The sequence below is a fragment of the Oryctolagus cuniculus genome, chromosome 7, assembly GCF_051225735.1.
Source record: "Oryctolagus cuniculus isolate XC-2025 breed Fujian yellow rabbit chromosome 7, ASM5122573v1, whole genome shotgun sequence".
Taxonomy (NCBI): Eukaryota; Metazoa; Chordata; class Mammalia; order Lagomorpha; family Leporidae; genus Oryctolagus; species Oryctolagus cuniculus.
Window position 1 is genome coordinate 85,399,599 of NC_142873.1, and position 19,230 is coordinate 85,418,828.

Consider the following 19,230-nt stretch of genomic DNA (forward strand, 5'->3'; position numbering starts at 1 on the left):
TGTTACTAGAGAAAGATATTTTTAATAATACCATATTTTAGATTGTATGACTTAATGCTATGTATCAAAATGTGTGTGTGGTTCTTGTATTTTGGCAGGCTGATCTTTCTGCATCTAATTTGAAGATTGCTAAACAGAAGGAAATATTAACCAAAGAATTAGACACTTTCAAACCCGCAAACGTAGCTTTAGACCATCTTAGAAACACAGACTACAAACAAGTAAGGCATCTATACTAAGCACTCACTTAATAGAGATATTTCTCATTTAAGGGGTATATTAGTTTTCAAACTATAAACATTAAAATATTGATATTTGAAATGCTAACAATTCTTTGGATTTTTTTTTTTTTTGACAGGCAGAGTGGACAGTGAGAGAGAGAGACAGAGAGAAAGGTTTTCCTTTGCCGTTGGTTCACCCTCCAATGGCCGGCGCGGCCAGCACTGTGGCAGGCGCACTGTGCTGATCTGATGGCAGGAGCCAGGTACTTCTCCTGGTCTCCCATGGGGTGCAGGGCCCAAGCACCTGGGCCATCCTCCACTGCACTCCCTGGCCACAGCAGAGAGCTGGCCTGGAAGAGGGACAACCGAGACAGAATCCGGTGACCTGACCAGGACTAGAACCCGGTGTGCCAGCACCGCAAGGTGGAGGATTAGCCTAGTGAGCCACGGCGCCGGTCTGGATTTTTGTTTAAAAGGACAGTCATTACTACTTTTAATGTTACATAAATAGTTCTATATGAAACAAATATAAAATAAAATACAATATAAAAAATATAAAAACCATGTTTTTTATAAAAATTTTCTATATCAAAAACTTATTACTTGTTATCCTCCATTTAGCCAATTATAATAAAATACTCTTAAATGTTACTCCTATGTACATTTTCTTTATATATACATATTTCAATGGTTTTATTGAGATACAGTTCAGTTCTCCCATTTAAAGTATACAATTCAGTGGTTTTTAATATATTCAAAGAGTTGTGTAGCTATCACCACAAAGTTTTAGAATAGTTTTATCACTCCGAACAGACCCTGAACACAAACCATCCCACCCATACCTCCTTCAAAGAGCCCTAGGCAACCCTTATTTGCTCTGTCTACTCTCTCTTTCTCTGGATTTGCCTGTTCTGTATATTTTATATACAAGGACACTGTGATAATATGGTTGTTTGTGACTGCCTTGTTTCAGTTAGCGTAACGTTTTCAGGGCTCATCCACATTGTAGCTTGTGTTAGAACGTGACTGCTCTTCATTGCTGAGTGTAGTCATGGTGTGGGCGTGCCACTGTTACATTACCATTTACAGTGGCTGGACCTTGGCATCATTTCTGTTTTTGGCTATGATGACTAATTCTGCTGTGAACATTCAATTTTCAAAGCTATGGTGTAGATTTATGCTTTCACTTCTCTTGGCCGTATGTGTAGGAGTGGAATTGCTTGGTGTACTTATAAAGATTGAGTATCTCTTATCCAAAATGTAGGGAGACAAAACTGGTTTATATTTTTGGATATTTATATATACAAAATGAGATATCTTGGGGATGGGACAAATATAATAAACACAGAATTCAATTATGTTTTATATACACCTTATACACATGTATTTTTAGTGTACCAGCTGTTTCTAACTCATTGCATAAGGTTAGGTGTGGGATTCTTCACTTGTGGCATCATGTTGGTGCTCAAAAAGTTTTGGTTTTTAGAGCATTTCAGTTTTCAGATTTTTGCATTGAAGATGCTTACGTGTGTTAAACACTATTAATTTTGTTTTTTTATATCTTGTAGTCTTTTGTTCTATATATGTAAATATATGTGTATTATTTTAGAAAGACAGGATGCTTCTATTCTTATTGCTTTGGAACTTGACTTTTGTCCTAAACACTGTATCATCAATTTTTTTTATATGAAATATTTTCTGAGTAGGAAGGAATCTTAATCTGAGCTCTCTGGAGCCTTGCAGAGTCCATGAGCCCTGTGAAATTGTGGGTTATATAATTATATGTGAGTAAGTGCTTTCGGATGAAAGGATGTTGTAGTTTTCTCACATTCTCAAGCAGGAGTCCGTCCCTCAGAAGTGAATGAGCGTTCTTCCATTGAAAATGACTACACTGAAGTCTGTTACTAATTTGCTCTAAATCTTTAAGATTTCTTTTTTCTTTTTTTTTCTTTTCTTTTTTTTTTTTTTTTGACAGGCAGAGTTAGAGACAAAGAGAAAGGTCTTCCTTCCGTTGGTTCACCCCCAAAATGGCCGCTATGGCCGGCACGCTGCACTGATCCGAAGCCAGGAGCCAGGTGCTTCCTCCTGGTCTCCTATGAGGATGCAGGGCCCAAGCACTTGGGCCATCCTCCACTGCCCTCCTGGGCCAAAGCAGAGAACTGGACTGGAAGAGGAGCAACCGGGACTAGAACCCGGGTTGCTGGCGCTGCAGGGGGAGGATTAGCCTAGTGAGCCGCAGTGCCAGCCAATCTTTAAGATTTCTTACTGCTACAATTTCTGTTGTTTACATTCTTTGCCTATCTATAAGCAGCACTGTGTCAAGCTCCTTTTATGTACCGTAGTTTTTGTGATTTTTGTATGTTGTTAGTCTATATCTTTTGAGTTATTCTCCTGAGATGAATTTAGTATATTCAGTAATTTCATAAATTGGAGACAAAACAATTACTTAGAATACCCATGCAAAAATCCTTTTGGCAGTTCATGCCTTTAAGACTCTGAGCTGTGCATTTTAGTGGCCCCGGTTAATTTCAGGAATGATTCTTACTCCACTTTCTCCTTTTTAATGTGGAGAAGTACAGTTTGTAAGCACTGATTTATAATACCCTTTTTTTCCACAGACAGGAGACTCTTTGTCCAGCACGTTCTTAGAGAATCTGTCTGACAGTGAAGATGAAAACACTGTAAGTATTTCCACACTTCATGTCCGTTCTGTCTGATGTTTCTTGCTTATTTGTATGCTGCTCTGCTTTATAGAATTAGTTAATGTTGTCCACGTTGGGACATTTCTAACTCTCATGTGGTATTTGCTGAAGAATCTTCAGAAGAAGATACTTGAAAAGGAGACTTATATCCGAGAGCTGTCTTCCTTATTTCAGGATGAAAAGGTAAGCAGAATTTTGGATTTGAACTAAGTCATCATATATTCTAAAAATTATTTATTTGAAAGGCAGAGAGAGGAGGGAGGGCGGGTCTTCCATCCACAGTTTCACCTCCCAAATGCCCACAACAGCCAGGGCTGGGCCAGGGTGAGTGTGAATTCTATTTCTCAAACATGGGTGGCAGGTTCCCAAAGTGCTTGAGCCATCACCTACTACTTCTCAGAATGCACATTAGCAGGAAGCTGGAATTGGAAGCAGAGCCAAGAAACGAGCCTGGGCACTGGGATATGGGGCGTGGGTGTCCCAAGTGGCTTCCTAAACGTCTGTGCCAGAAGCCTGTACCCAATTCATCATATGTTCTCTTCCCACACTGGCCTCATGTCCTCAGAAATCAGCACAGAAAGATTTTTAAAAATTTTAGATTAATAGGATATTTTACAAATTTTATGTACTAAATATAACATCTTAATTTAAACTTTTAAGGAAGTTTTACAGGTACTTGACATAAATCACAACAAATTATGAACTGTATAAAGTTATGTTTTATTTCAAGTAGGAGCTAAATGAAGGAATTTTGCTGTTTGTAGGAGCAGTGTAGAATACCTATAATTTGCTTAGGAGGATAGGAATAATTTTTAAGAGGAGATAATTAACCAATTGCCATTAAATAAAAGTGGGGGGAAGGAGAAAACTTCCCTATAGCTCTACATGAAATACATTTGTAGTGGGAGGTCGGTTTGGATAAAGCAGTATTTGATTTTCATCAGCTTTTTAGCTGATGTCTAAATCAGGGAAAGATATAAGATTTTGTGAGTTGGGATACAGCAGATAATAACCTTTTTGTTTTTTCTGTTACAGGCAAATACTTTGAAAGCCAACCGTTTGTCTCAATCAGTAAAATTAGTGCATGAACGACTGCAGTTCCAAATTCATAAAAAGGAAGCGGAGAATGATAAGTTAAAAGAATACATAAAGGTCATAAATATGTATCCACTTCTAAAGTTTCAGAGATAAAATTAACGAAAAGATAGAAAACTGTTTCTTAATTCTTGAATTTGTTGATTTTAAAAGAATGCAATTTAAATGTTGCTGTGGGAACTACACATTTAATGTAAATCTTAGAATTTCTGACCCATCTAAAGATTTGGGTACAAATTCCAATATAAAAATGCTGTCTGTATTTAGGACCAATCTAGGAAGGATTTGCAATGATCAAATTACATTAAAAAATCTTTCTGATTGTATAATTGTGTTTATTGTCAAAATTCATAGAATATGTCAAATATAAAGGAGGAAGTAAAAACTTAAAAATACCAACACCATTGTTAACATTTTTGCATAGTTTATTGTTTTTCATTATAAAGTTTTTTAAATTACAGTACTTTCCTATATATGCATATAGTTTAAAAAAAGATTTATTTATTTGAAAGGCAGAGTTATAGTGAGAGAAGGAGAGACAGGGGTGAGGAGATGGAGAGAGGGAATTATCAATCTTCCATCCACTAGTTCACTCCCCAAGTGGCCACAGTGGCTGGGGCTGAGCTAGGCAGAAGCTAGGAGCCTGGAACCCCATGTGTGTCCTACACAAGTGGCAGGGACCAAATCCTTGGGCCACACATGTAAATTTTGTTGTTGTTATCAATCATGATAATGTTAAAGCTAGTTAACCTAGCTTTATGCTTGGGTATTTGAGTAGTCCCTTTGTTATACAGCTCTACAGTGGTATAATTAAGGGCAGTTTTTGGTGTAATTATTCTTTTGGAGCCACAGTAACTTTGAGAATAGAATTTGAGGTCTTCAATGTGTCCCTTCATTTGGTAAGTGATGAGCCACTATAAAATAATCTGATAGTGTGTGTGTGCTTCCTGATAGTGTCTAGGGTGGGATTTGATAAATTTAGTGACAAAATCTTGTCTAGAACCTTGGGGGAAAAAAAATGTTCACTTCACCTTTATATTTGAAAAGGTTTTTCACTCAAGTTTTGTTAACTATTCGTGGTGTGATCCTGACACCCTGTGGCAGTTGTGAGAATGACAGCTATATTTCCTGTGAGGTCAAGGCTTCCTTTGTCTTAATGCAGACTTAGTGTGCCGCTCTTGTCTGTTTGCACTCAGCCTCATATCACAGTGTTCATTCATCACTGGATAGATGCCCGCCCTCAAGCATCCTTTTAGTTTACTGATCTTAACAGATCTGGTTGAAGTCCGTTTAAGAATGTTTTACTTCCTCTGTTTACCTGATCACTGTTTAAAGAAATCAAGTGTAAATCTTAAAATGTACCTTGTAATCTCAATTTTATGTAAGTTGAGAACCATATTTTTTTGTTGACCATAGGTCTAAGTAGAACAACCCCATTTTTTCCTGTGATTTCTTTTGAAATTTCTTTCATTAAAATGACAATCCAGGGAATGAGAGACTAAATCCTAAATTCTGTAACAATTTTGTGTTTTTTTTCCCCAATATTATACCACTTTCAAAATGGAAAAGCATTCAGATAGTGTCATCAAATTCTTAGATTCTCAGTACTCAGGCGCTTTAAATACAAAGTCTTTTTTTTTTTAAAAAATAATTAATTTGTTTGACAGGCAGAGTTATAGAGAAATTGATCTTCCATCTGCTGATTCACTCCCCAGTTGTCCACAACAACTGGGGCTGAGTCAGGCTGAAACCAAGAGGCAGGAATTCCATCCCCTGTCTCCTACGTAGGTGGCACTGGCTTTAGCACTTGGGGCATCTTCTGCTGCTTCCCTAGCTGCATTAAATACAAAGTCTTAAAATAATTGGAAATCAGAGTTATCACATTAAATAAGGTCATCATCCATAGAGCCTCATGCTGTGTCATCCTGTCCCCAAGATATGTCAGAGTCTGGCCGATTAGCTTCATACTGAGGGATAGAAGCCAGCCCTCGAACATCCTCTTACTTTTACTGGTCTTACAGATCTGATCGTTACTGTTTTATCCACACCCGCGTTTGGTCTTGGAATAATGACTTAGTTCTCACTGGGTAAAGCAGCACTTCTGCTGTCCTTCATGTAACACTTTCTTGGAGTCAGGGCGTGCCTCCTGATTCTGGTAAGGTAAAATTGGGTAAATGAGTCTATGATTATCTCATTGCTACCTTTCATATTTATAGAATTGGATGGCATCTCCATTGGGCCTTTATCTTTCAGCCTGAAGGGCAGGAACAGGTTTGTGGAGAAACCAGCTCTTGAGCTTTGACACCTATTTGGATCTTATCTAGATCAGTTTTTTTAAACTAGGTTTTTAAACTCATGATATGTGTAAGATTCTAGATTTAAACAAAAACATTCTAGTTAATCTCAGAATTTTTAAAGGAAGTTAGTATTTGTAGCATAATCATCAATATTAGTATCCTCAATAATGGTGACAATTATTTTATGTAGGCTTATATATTTTAAATTTACTTACTTTAACTGGTTGTGAAAAAGCATTGGTGAAATCACCTTTCACTGTTTTGCTTTGTATTAATCTTATGATTAATAACTTTGATAACATCTGAAGAGATTGTATACATGTTTTTTATAATGGTTATGTAAACATTAGAATTCTGAGATCATTTAATTGTTATTTTTTCAGAGCTTAGAAACCAAGATTGCCAAGTGGAATTTACAGTTGAGAACCAGTAAGCATGAGATGGTAGCAATGAAAAAAACAAGTAAGCAAAAGGCTATAGCTCTAAAAAAGGCATCTAAAATTTATAAACAAAGGCTTGAATATTTTACAGGAAATATTGAAAACATTACTTCCCAGATTAGAGACCAGGTGAGTACACCTGTTCTTTTCTAAAGATGTATGTCATGTACTTTATGTAGTTAATGTTATGATGCTTAATACAAAAATTTTATTCTTGTCTTATTGATATTAGAAAAACTCAACTCTTTGCTATAGTCTTTTATTTTGAAGGATTACATAAAATGTTAAATTGACACGTTGAATTAAGTCAACATTTCCTTGAGGACTTTACTTAAGGGAGATGTTGAGTGTTCCAACTAACTAAGGCTAACCATTCTTATGTATCCTATCCATCCTTGGTAAGTTACTGTCATATGAGTATATTTAAAGTCCTGAGAAACCTTTCAGAAACACAGTGTAATGAAGGGTATTGAACTAAGAGTTTCCCATCCTTACTTAACCACAGAGCTCTTCTTTTACCCACAAAGCAACTCTTGGAACTGGTTCTGAGGAGTAAGTTTGGGAAATGCTGATTTATGTTATTAGGCCATATGACTTTATTCAGCAGTAATTCACTTCACTTAATGTCTGTAATGCATTTAAAACCATATGCTGACGTAAACACACCATGTGAAAGACATCTTCGGGTATGGTTGAAAGTTGAAAATTGGACTTAGTTCTTTGTTGTTATTGACAAATTATTATATTTATTCAGCTAACAATTAATAAAGTTTTTATTCTTTTTAATGTCGTGCTGGTATCCCATCTCATAAGAACTTATGTTAAGGCTTACAGAATCATTAGAGTCTTCTAGGAATGAAAACAGATTTTACAAAAGCTCATGCAAACAAAACAATGTTTTAGAAGCTCAAGTGTTAACATTTTAAGGCTTTGATATTTAACTTCTGTTTAGAAGAATTTAGTTATAAGAGTTAAGACTAGGTGCAAAATCTGGGAGGTTGTAGACCTGGTTGAGTGCCTAGATATATTAAAGATTAACTGAGGCATTGACTTCTTGAGATTTTCCTATTTAAACAGCACCACCCATGCCCTAGGCACATTACAGAAAGCGCCCCCTTTTGTCAGCTTGTCACTTCAGCTATGAAAGTAACTTCTCCAAGCGTTGGTTTCTCTCTTTATAAGCTAGGACATGATGCTGCTTATCTCGGGTCATTGTAGAGTGCCTGGTTAGCCTGCCTTCTTGCCACACTGTCCTTCCTGTTCCTCTAAGCTGTGGAGCCCCTTTTGTTGTTTTGTTTGTTTGCTGCTGCATCTGGCTTTCGTGCTCCTCCTTGGCTCACCACACTGGTCCTGTATTTAAATTATCCAGGTTTCTTTTCAGCTGACACCTCTTCAGAGAGGCCTTCAATTAATCTTACATTTTTTCATAATATTATTATTTTAAAAAATTCATTTATTTATTTGAAAGGCAGAATTACAGAGAGAGAAAGAGGAAGAGACAGAGAGAGAGAGAGAGAGAGATCCTCCATCCACTGATTCACTCCCCATATGACCATGATTGCCTGAGCTGGCCTGATCCGAAGACAGGAGCCAGAAGCCAGGAGCTTGTTCCTGGTCTCCCATGTGGGTGCAGGGATCCAACCACTTGGGCCATCCTCTGCTTAGCAGGGAGCTTGATTGGAAGGGGAGCAGCTGGGACTCAAAACTGGTGGGCATATGGGATGCTGGTTTCGCAGGCAGCAGCTTTACCCGGTGCACCCCAGCACCAGCCCCTGTAACAAAGATTAGTAAGGCTGCATAACTGAGTGTCAAGAAGTTTGGAATCAGGAGAGATCTTACCCCCACCCCGATACTTGTGTGGTTGTTCACATTTTCTGTTATAGTGTGCAAAATGAAAAGCTCTATAAATATAAAGGAAATTTTCCTCATCAACTCTGAAATACTGTTTTGAAATAGTTGCATCAACATCTTTTAAAATGTTAAGTTGGAACTACCACTATGTGTATATAAAAACTAGTAAAATAGATACTCTATAAAAGTATACTTTAAAACTTTGCTATATTCAACATTGTATACTGACTTTTCTAGTTGACTTTCATACTGTTTCCTTGTTTATGGAGTATCTGTGCTAACAAAACAGCAAGATTTTTGAGTTACAAAATAAATACTTTATGTATTTTTTAGGAAGCCAAATTGTCTGAAACAGTTTCAGCTTCTAATGCCTGGAAAAGTCATTATGAGAAAATTGTAATAGAAAAAATGGAATTGGAAGTTCAGATTGAAACAATGAAAACGTAAGAAAGAATTTGGAATCTTTACTGTTTAGTAAGAAAGAAATGTTTTTGGTTCCCTGCTGTTTTAGCAGTTTGTATTTTGGTTATTCTGGATTACATGGAGTAGACATGCTACCTATTTGATTTATTTTTGCTATTTATAACTCTAAACTTTTCTTACTCTACTGTAAAAACCAATGAAAATGATTGCTCTAAAAAGTGAGCTGGTGTTCACATTTTGAAACTTTAAACTTGTAGATTATTATTTGAGTGTGTGTCAAATATTATTTGTAGTAGGTGTTTTTTTTTTTTTTTTTTTTTTTTTTGACAGGCAGAGTGGACAGTGAGAGAAAGACAGAGAGAAAGGTCTTCCTTTGCCGTTGGTTCACCCTCCAATGGCCACTGTGGCTGGCACACTGCGCTGATCCGATGGCAGGAGCCAGGTACTTATCCTGGTCTCCATGGGGTGCAGGGCCATCCTCCACTGCACTCCCGGGCCACAGCAGAGAGCTGGCCTGGAAGAGGGGCAACTGGGACAGAATCTGGCGCCCCGACCAGGACTAGAACCCGGTATGCCGGTGCCACAAGGCGGAGGATTAGTCTAGTGAGCCGCAGCGCCGGCCTGTAGTAGGTGTTAATACTAACTTTGTCTTCAATGGAAGTGATGTTTCTCTATTCAACAAGAATGTGTAAGAATATAGGAGACCTTCAAAGAGCTCATGGCAAATGAAACTAAGGGACAACTTTATTTTGTTGCAAAAATTTTTCAAAATTCATGCATACTTTTTCATAATTGCATTATTATGAACTTTCTGAAGACCCCTCCTCATATGCGTGGATTTCAAATTTGTTTTTGCAACAAAATAAACTTACCTTTAATTCTATTTTCTACAAACTCTTCAAAGTAGCTTCATAAAACAAAGATTAAAATACATTTTCTTTGAAAATTCTAAAAATCAGTACTCTTAATTAAGGTGACTTAAATGCATTCACAGAGAAAACCAATGAGTAAAAATACATATATCTTATGTTTTAAAATTTCTAAATGGGATGCTAACAATAATGAACCCTGAATACTTGCTTTTAAGTGTTTCATTTTCTATATATTCAGTTTTATCATTGAAAACTAGCGTATATAATCTTTCTAAAGATTAGTTGCCATTGACTCGCTTGATCTTTTTCTTTAACCTTATCCTTAAAATTATGTGTGTGTGTGTGTTTGTGTGTTTTCATGTGTAGGCTCACATGTATGAAAGAGACATTCATACCTGTGGATGACAGGTGAACATTTTATTGACTAGAAAGAGATAATTGTATTTTTTCATTGGAATCATCAATAGGTATTTGTTTGTAATCATAGTTATTCTGTTGGTAATGCTATAGATTACTTCTTCCTATTTCTGTTGTTCTGAGTTCTGTTAACTTCTTGTTTGTCCCTTGTCTAAACTGTAAACTTCACCAAACTGATTTCAGAAATACACTTACCATGTGTTACTTGAATGAAAACTTCTGTGGCTTTTATCAAATCTATTATTTATTTTATGAAGGCAAATATTTCATCTTTTGGAGGACCTGAAGAAAATGGAAGCCCATGGAAAAAATTCATATGAAGAAATTCTTAAAAAACTTCAGTCAATTGAGTATGAAAATGAAACTCTGAATCTTGAGAATACAAAGTTAAAGGTACTAGTAAGGGCACATGTCTGTGTGTGTGTTCTGTGATGACAACTTACAATGGTTAGTGTAAGTTCCTTGAAGAAACAATATTTTTAACATGGTGTTCTTGTACTATTTTGTCCTTTTTGTTTCTCCAGATATTACAATATCAGTATAATAGGTAACTTGTAAAACTGCTGTTATCTATCTGTATTTATGCATGTATACATGCATATTTGTATATATACTTTTAATGTTTACAATTGTTTACACAGATGCATGTTAAAATTGTTTCCAACAGTAAATAATAATGTTTTTGGAGTTAAATAACTGTCTATACCTCAACTTTAAGAAAATGTATTGACTCTTCCATTTTAGAAGTTAAGTGACTCATCCAGAATTACATTAACTTGAATGCGTAAGACTATTTGTAGGTGTCATGGTTACGATAGGATATAACCTCAGGCCTGGTTTGTTTGAAACCACAAAGTATGTTCTTGGCTGCACTATAACCAGAAAGAATTTTCCAACTTAGTCAAATCCAAGGGTTGATTGGTTTGTCTGTGTACCAGAGAAGAAATGGGGAAGGCATTTTATACTTTTTGAGAAAGATGATACTTGAGCTCTTGGTAATTAGAGATACATGTAACATGATGGGACTTGACCAAAGCTGATAGCCTCATTTTCAGTTCCATAGCAGTACTTCGCAGGACAGAAAATTTGAGGGATGTTTAAGAAGTCCATGGAGAATACATACTAAGAAAAGCTATGCTTACATTTCAGAATATTTTTACAACCAAAATAAACTTATCTTTTAATTCCATTTTTCCATGAACTTTTTGAAGTTCCCTTGTAGAAGACAGTAAAACATCTTTTTGAACCATGCATTAAAGTTTGTGTGCAGAGAGTGAATAATAATGTATTAATGGTGTAATATCAGTAGCGTAGAGTGTGCTTTAGGGAAACCTGTAACCTAAGCAGCTAACATTATTTATATATTTTCTTTGTTTATAACAGTTGAATTTTAACATTGCATTTAGAATTAGCTAAAAGATGTACATTTATTCTGGTATTTATTGTAATCAATGTGGTACTTAAGGGAAAATATCTTTAATGTTAAAAGAGAAAAGCAGAGGTTTTTTTTTTTTAAGAGTTAAGCTTTTTTTGTGTGTGTGTGTGTGTTAGAAAGGTACTCGTTTCCCTGTTTTGGGAAAATTCTAATTACTGGCTGTTTAGAATTATGTAAATACTATATAAAAATTGCAGCATTTGTTTTTATGAGGTTTTAAAATCATTTGTCTGAAAGGCAGAGTGAGAGAGGTAGAGATAGATCTTCCTTCTGCTGACTTACTCCCCAAATGCGTACAACAGCCAGTGCTGGGCCAAGTTGAAACAGGTAACTAGGGACTCCATCTGAGTTTCCTATATGGGTGACAGGGGCCCAAGCACTTGAGCCATCATCTGCTGCCTCCCAGGTACATTAGCAGGAAGCTGGGTTGGAAACAGAGGTGTGATTTAATCCCATGCACTCTGCTAGGGGAGGCAGGCATCCCAAGCAGTGACTTAACCCATTATACCATAGCACTCCTGTGAATATTTTTGATGAGCGAAAACATAGAAAATTTAAATATCATCACTAAAGAAATCATTTTAACAAAATGAAGACATTCAAAGCTCTAAGTTTCTTACTTGTTAATTAAAAAAAAAAAAAAAAAACTGTTTCCTAAAAGGATATTAGAGCTACATCCAAATCTCCTATATCTGATCTAAGCCTTTTTTCCTTTATCTTTAATATACCGTGTACTGGAGAGAGAATTTTCTGCATTGTAGATTTTGGCATATTTTCCCAGTTGCCCACATGTTTTCCAACTCCTGATCTGTCTTTGTGGGAAAGTTATAATGTTGAACTCTTTATAGATTCTGGATGTTAACCCTTTATTAGTTGCATTGTTTGCAAATATTTTCTCCCATTCTGTTGGTTGCCTCTTCACTTATCTGAGTGTTTCTTTTGCAGTACAAAAGCTTCTCAGCTTGATGTAATCTCATTTGTCCATTTTGGCTTTAATTATCTATGCTTCTGGGGTCTTTTCCAAGAACTCTTTGCTTATGCCAATGTTTTGCAGAGTTTCTCCAATGTTCTCTAGTAATGTGATGATATTGGGTCGTAGATTTAGGTCTTTGATCCATTTTGAGTTGATTTTTGTGTAAGGTGTAAGGTGTAAGCTCTTGTTTCATACTTCTGTGTTGCACTATTTCCTACAGTTGCTTCATGTTGCCCCTCATCCGTTCCTGTAGTTTTCCTATTCTTACACATTGTAATGCTGCTTTCTTACACTGTGTAAATCTTGCCTTTCCTTTATGGTTTAGCTCAAATGTTACTTCCTACTAAAGTCTTTTCAATGATTATGAATCTTTCCTTATAAATGCCCATCTTTGTGGGTAAGGGTGCTCAAGGAAGGTGTGGTATTTACTTGGCCCTCAAGAAATATTTTGGCTAACGAAAGCTTAAATTGTTTTGTCTGCAAAGAGGAAGCAATTTTATTATGTTTATTTTCTTAATTTCCTTGATATCTTTCAGAAAGAAAAGATTAGAAAGATCATATTAATTTTAAATCTTGTTTTTAATAACATGATAGTAGACTTTTAAGTTCATAAGCTATAAAGGTCATTGAATTAAAGTTTATTCTTTAACATATTAATAATTCAGCAGCATTTTAAATGCATTATTCTTTGGGTTTATGTATAAGGAAAATATCTAGATATATTTGACATGTTATTTACAGTAGAAACTTACCTAGATGTTTGTGTGTTGTTCCTTTAAAATTATTTTAAAATTTTGAGAGGCAGAGAGGGACACACGCACAGACACAGAGACAGAGAAAGAGGAAAGACGACAGAGTGCTCCTATATACTTGTCTCTATCCAAATGTTTGCAGTGGCTGGGACTTGACCTGATTTGAGCTATCACTGTGCCTCTGAGTGTTCACATTAATGGGAGGCAGAAGTCAAAAGCTTCACTCACTAATTAAACCCAGGTATTCTGATTTGGGAGGCCAGAGTATTTTTTTTTAAAGATTTATTTATTTATTTGAAGGAGTTAGAGAGAGAGAAAGAGAGAGACAGACGGACAGACAGAGATTTTCCATCTGCTGGATCACTCCCCAAATGGTTGCATCGACCCGGGCTGGGCCAGGCCAAAACCATGAGCCAGAAACAACTTCTTCACATGGCTGCAGGGTCATATTTTGCTGCTTTCCCTGGCACATTAGCTTGGAACTGGATGGAAGTGGAGCAGCTGGAACTAGCACAGGCGCTCATATGGATGTCAGCATTGTAGGTAGTGGCTTAACCTGTAACCTGCTATGCCACAGTACCAACCCCACAACAAAAATGTATATGGAAAATTATAAAGTCCCATCTGTTGAATATAGAAAATTAGAAAAATAGAAGAGTAGAAAAGGAGAGAAATTAATTACCTGTAATTTCACAACTGTAAGATAACTAAAGTTAATAGTGTAGATATGTTTGTAATTTTTATTGTATCTGATTCATCGATCAATAGATCATTTATAGCTTCTGTTGGGAGTCTCTTGAATTTTGCACATCTTACCAGCAGAGGCACTGACTGCTTGTGATCCATATTGTCTATGCAAGGATATTTGCATAGCAATCATCCTTGGAAGATAGCAGTGTTCCCTTTGGAGTAAAGGGTAGGCTTGCTTTTGCCTGTTATAAGAGTTGGTTCCCTCAACTCAGGTTTGCTCACCTGTGATACATCCCATGGCATATGCAGTTGTCTGTTGTCTGTTTGCCTCTTTGTGTTAACCTGTGGGAATTAGGCTCAGGAAACTTACACAAATATTGACAGTCTTGCTATTCTTGTTGAGTAAGGAAGTCCCCCGTGACAGGAGATTCCTGTCTTTCCCTAGCATCCATGAGATGCTGTCATAGGCTAACTGGGCAGCTTGCAAAGAGGGTAAGATCTCAGGTCCTCAGAGTTCACTATAGCTTCTTGGTTTTATGCTTAGTAAGGTTTTGCTGTCTTAAAATCAAATTTGATTTTACTCTGATCTTTGAAAAGTAAGTTTTTAAAATATATTTTTATTTTTTATTTTCTGTTAATTTTTGCAATAACTTTTGTGGTATTTCATACATTCAGTTTTAAGAGAATAATGATACTTACTGCCATACCCTCACTTCCTCACTGCCTCATTCCCACCTTGCCTCTTCCTTCTTTTCTTATTTTTATTTAATTTTACAATGATATACTTTCAGTTTTCTTTATAATCATAAGCTTAGCCCTCTATTGAATAAAGAATTCAGCAAGTAACAAATAGAAAAACCACTGTTCTTCAAGCATATGGACAAGGGCTATAAACAATAATAAAATCTCAAAATGTCAATTTCGCTCATGTAAATTATGTTTTTTTCTGCAAATGTCATATGTTCCCTGATTTGTGGTAACTAATAGTTTTCATATTTAATATTTAATTCCTTGGATGCTTCCTAAGTGTTGAGTTGAGGCAATAGTTAGCCTATTTTTTTCCCTAATAGTTAGACATTTATGGTAAACATATTTACATAACTTGTTTTCCACATTGATTTAGAACCCAACCTTTTTTTCTTTAAATTAACATTTTTTTTTTTTTTGACAGGCAGAGTGGACAGTGAGACAGAGAGACAGAGAGAAAGGTCTTCCTTTGCCATTGGTTCACCCTCCAATGGCCACCGCGGCCAGCATGCTGCGGTCGGCACACCGTGCTGATCCGAAGGCAGGAGCCAGGTGCTTCTCCTGGTCTCCCATGCGGGTGTAGGGCCCAAGCACTTGGGCCATCCTCCACTGTACTCCTGGGCCACAGCAGAGAGCTGGCCTGGAAGAGGGGCAACTGGGACAGAATCCAGTGCCCCGACTTGGACTAGAACCTGGTGTGCCGGCACCGCTAGGCGGAGGATTAGCCTGTTGAGCTGCGGTGCCGGCTTAGAACCCCAACCTTTATTATATAATTTTTAAGTATTTTTCTTTATATTGATCTTTATATTCTTATATTAGTCTCATAATAATTTTAATTCTTTATACATTTTAGTATCTAATAATTACTTAGATTCTCCACTTAGCATTCCTTTCAAAATTATTTTCTTAACTACTCTTTCATGTCAATTTTAAATTAATTTTGTCATATCTCTTCTAATTGTTATAATTTTGATTGAAATTATTAATTGTTAAATGGATCTGGAAAAAACTGACTGGTATATCCACAATATTGATTCCTTCAATCTAGAAACAAAGTTAAGTTTCCAGGTCTTTCTTTGTCAGTAAATTTTTCAAAGTTTTACAAAACATGTGATCTCCTGTGTAATTCTTATTAAGGTTGTTTGTAAGTATTAGTCACTAACTTTTTAAAATTTCTAAGTTTAGAATTGTAATGATATGTGAGCAGAATTATTTTATTAACTTAGGTGGTAAGTCAGTTATGTTTTTAGAATTCTGTGGCACTGCACTATAGGTGTATTCTAATGACTTATAGACATTTGTTTATGTATTCCTTGCTAGACTACACTTGCTTCTTTGAAGGATGAGGTGGTTTCTGTTGAAAATGAACTCTTAGAATTACAAGAAGTGGAAAAACAACAGAAAGCCCTTATTGAAGTATATAAAACTCAGGTGACCAATTCATCTATTTCAATGTTTGCTAAAATTGGTTGGCAATTGAAAATACTGTGTTTGCTTCCCATCAAACCAAATGGAACTGAAGAGAGGTGGGGCCATTATTTTGTGATATTATATGATACGTCACAAGCATTTCCTTCTTTCCTTTCTTTTTTTAAATATTTATTTATTTGAAAGAGTTACACAGAGAGAGAAGGAGAGGCAGAGAGAGAGAGAGAGAGAGAGAGAGGGAGGGAGGGAGGGGGAGGTCTTCCATCTGCTGATTCACTCCCCAAATGGCCACAGCTGCTGGAGCTGAGCCGATCTGAAGACAGGAACCAGGAGCTTCTTCTGGGTCTCCCACTTGGGCCATCTTCCACTGCCTTCCCAGGCATAGCAGAGAGCAGCCAGGACTCAAACCAGTGCCCATATGGGATGCTGGCACTGCAGGTGGTGGTTTTCTGGCTACACTACAGCACCGGTCGCTCCTTTCTTTTTAAAAAAGATTTATATATTTATTTGAAAGGCAGAGTTACAGAGATAGAAAGACAGGGAGAGAGGGAGAGAGATCTTCCATCTGCTGGTTCACTCCCCAAATGTCCACAATGGCCAAGGCAGGGCCAGGACCTCCTTCTGGATCTTCTGTCTTAAGCTGCTTCCCCAGGCACATTAGCAGGGAGCTGGATCGAAAGTGGAGCAGCTGCAGCATGAACCAGTGCCCATAAGGGATACTGCCATTGCATGGGGTGGGGCTTAATCCGTTACACCATAATGCTGGCTCCCCAGAGCATTTCTTATGGTCTCAAATAAATAGATGTTTTTAATTCCTGACTCAAACACTACCTGTGGATGTATTGGGTATACCAAAAAATAGATTTAAAATTAGTGATATAACTGTTATATGAACTTTAATGTATAATCTTAGTAATCTTGTTTATATTTGTTTCTTATATTTAATGGTATTGATTTAGAGCAGGGATATGGAGCCTGTTATCTGCCAAGGGCTGTTTGTAAATTTATAACATCATTCTTATCAACTTTTGTATTATAAAAAATAAGCCTGCTACAAGTTTATTGAATTTTGAGTCGTGCCTGTGGTTGTCTTGGTGGTACCAGACCAAATGACTTTGTGGGCTTTATAAGGTTCTTGGGCCATATATTCCCTACCCCTGATAGAGTAATGCCTCCCTTCTGGGGCCATTAAAGCCCAGGACACTCCCCACTCCCCCACCCCCCCCCCCCCAAAAAAAAGATATATTCACGTGAAAGGCCTAGAAAAGAACCTGTGACAATATTTATGAAGTAGAGCATATGTTTAGTGGTAATTTATAGGCATTGGAAATGTAATATTTAAAAACATTTTTGTGAAAAAGACAAGACTTAATGCAGGTCCTTGCATGATGGGTAACAAGCTGATCAATAAAAATCCTGATTTTATTAGAAGAGAGTTTGAATTAAGGAATGTTGATCCAAGAGTAAAAGCTTAGGGGGACAAAGTATGCACAAGTAGGAAGAAGCTGCATCTGAATGGATTGGATGATAAAATAGAGTTGAGACATCCGGGGTTGGAGGGAAGAACAGATCTAATCCCTCAGCAGGAATACAGTGGATGAATTCCCGTATTCTGCTGCTGGGCTTTGTGTAACACGTTCAGATGTTTTTTGAATAGATTTTGATTTTCCGGGGAAAATAATTGAAATGGGAGCCCATTTGGGCCAGAGACTGATTCGTTAAATAGCATTTACCTGGAAATGAAAATGCCTGTAGCCTTCAGAGTTCAATGTAGGAGACTAGAACTGTTGGGAGAAGATAGGTAAATTATGAAAGGACTATGGATAAGAGTAGAGAATTTAATGATTTCATATTTAAAGAAGGAGTAGCATTAGGCATTGATAGAGTAATAATGATTTCTTTACATAAAAATTGGATTTTTAGCTTTTTATTTCATGTGAGATCTTAATACATATTGCTGTAGTGATGTTTTCTATTTTCAGGTACAAAAGTTGCAAGAAGCAGCTGAAGTGGTAAAAAACAGATGTGAAAATTTGCTACATGAAAATAAACTAATAACAAAAAGAAAAGATAAAAAATTAGAGAAGGTAAGTTTAAAATTTCAGATAATCAAATAATACTTTATATATATGCTTTTAATTTTATGAAAATTATCTAGATTTCTTCATTTTGATAATTTTTTCTAGTTCCTACCTAGGCGTGATCTATTCTCAATCTTTGTGGGAGTTCTTTTCCTAAGGAAATAAAGTTTCTTCCAGGCTTGAAATGTTGTTTGTTTATATGAATGTTCTTCGACTTTTTCCTTCATATTTGGGAAGTAGCATAAATGTTTAATTTTTCTGATATAAGAGCAGACTTACTTCAAAAAACTGAATATTTACCACTGAGCATCAACCATAAGTTTGCAAACTGATCTTTCTTTCTTCTGCTTGTTTATCTTTTGTGTCTAAAAAAGCAAAATAAATATTCTCTGCAGAGTGCATTTTTGGAAGAAAAATGATATCTTTAAAAAACCCCACCATTTCCCTTTATTCACCTTATTGCAGCAGGATGACGGGAAGGCCAGTACTGGCAAGTTAGAATGTTTTTGTGAATAGTTCTAAGTTTTGAAATGAAACCGCATCCCTTCTTGGGGTTTCCTGCTGTTTTGGTGAGGAGGCTGGAGAGGTCATGGGATGTTAGTGGTCAGTTCCAACTGAGTTCACTAAGGGTTCCGTAGTCCCATCTCTTGGGAGTGAGAAGCCAGGGGGAGGTGCCAATGTGAAGAAGAGGTTTGCCAGAGCCAGCACCCTCACAGAGGTAAAAGATAGCCCACTAAATGCACCTCTGACTGCGGCGTTAGAAACATTGTTCACCTCTTTTTAGCAGACCAGAGAAGAAACCGTTT

The 19,230-nt window shown here is 36.5% G+C and overlaps 1 protein-coding gene across 15 annotated transcripts in view; it reads left to right on the forward strand.

Moving 5' to 3' along the window:
• Positions 1 to 19,230, forward strand: part of ODF2L (outer dense fiber of sperm tails 2 like) — a 48,787-nt gene that overhangs the window by 19,558 nt on the left and 9,999 nt on the right. For 10 of the 15 annotated variants that reach the window (XM_051856293.3, XM_051856294.3, XM_008264950.5 and 7 more), the window contains 9 exons: positions 99 to 221; positions 2,840 to 2,902; positions 3,035 to 3,106; positions 3,959 to 4,075; positions 6,699 to 6,884; positions 8,940 to 9,049; positions 10,576 to 10,711; positions 16,236 to 16,346; positions 18,326 to 18,430. In XM_051856293.3, coding sequence (XP_051712253.2) covers positions 99 to 221; positions 2,840 to 2,902; positions 3,035 to 3,106; positions 3,959 to 4,075; positions 6,699 to 6,884; positions 8,940 to 9,049; positions 10,576 to 10,711; positions 16,236 to 16,346; positions 18,326 to 18,430 — 1,023 coding nt within the window. The remainder of the gene's footprint in view (positions 1 to 98; positions 222 to 2,839; positions 2,903 to 3,034; positions 3,107 to 3,958; positions 4,076 to 6,698; positions 6,885 to 8,939; positions 9,050 to 10,575; positions 10,712 to 16,235; positions 16,347 to 18,325; positions 18,431 to 19,230) is intronic. The other 5 variants (XM_070078131.2, XM_070078133.2, XM_070078132.2 and 2 more) reach the window with 1 other exon arrangement.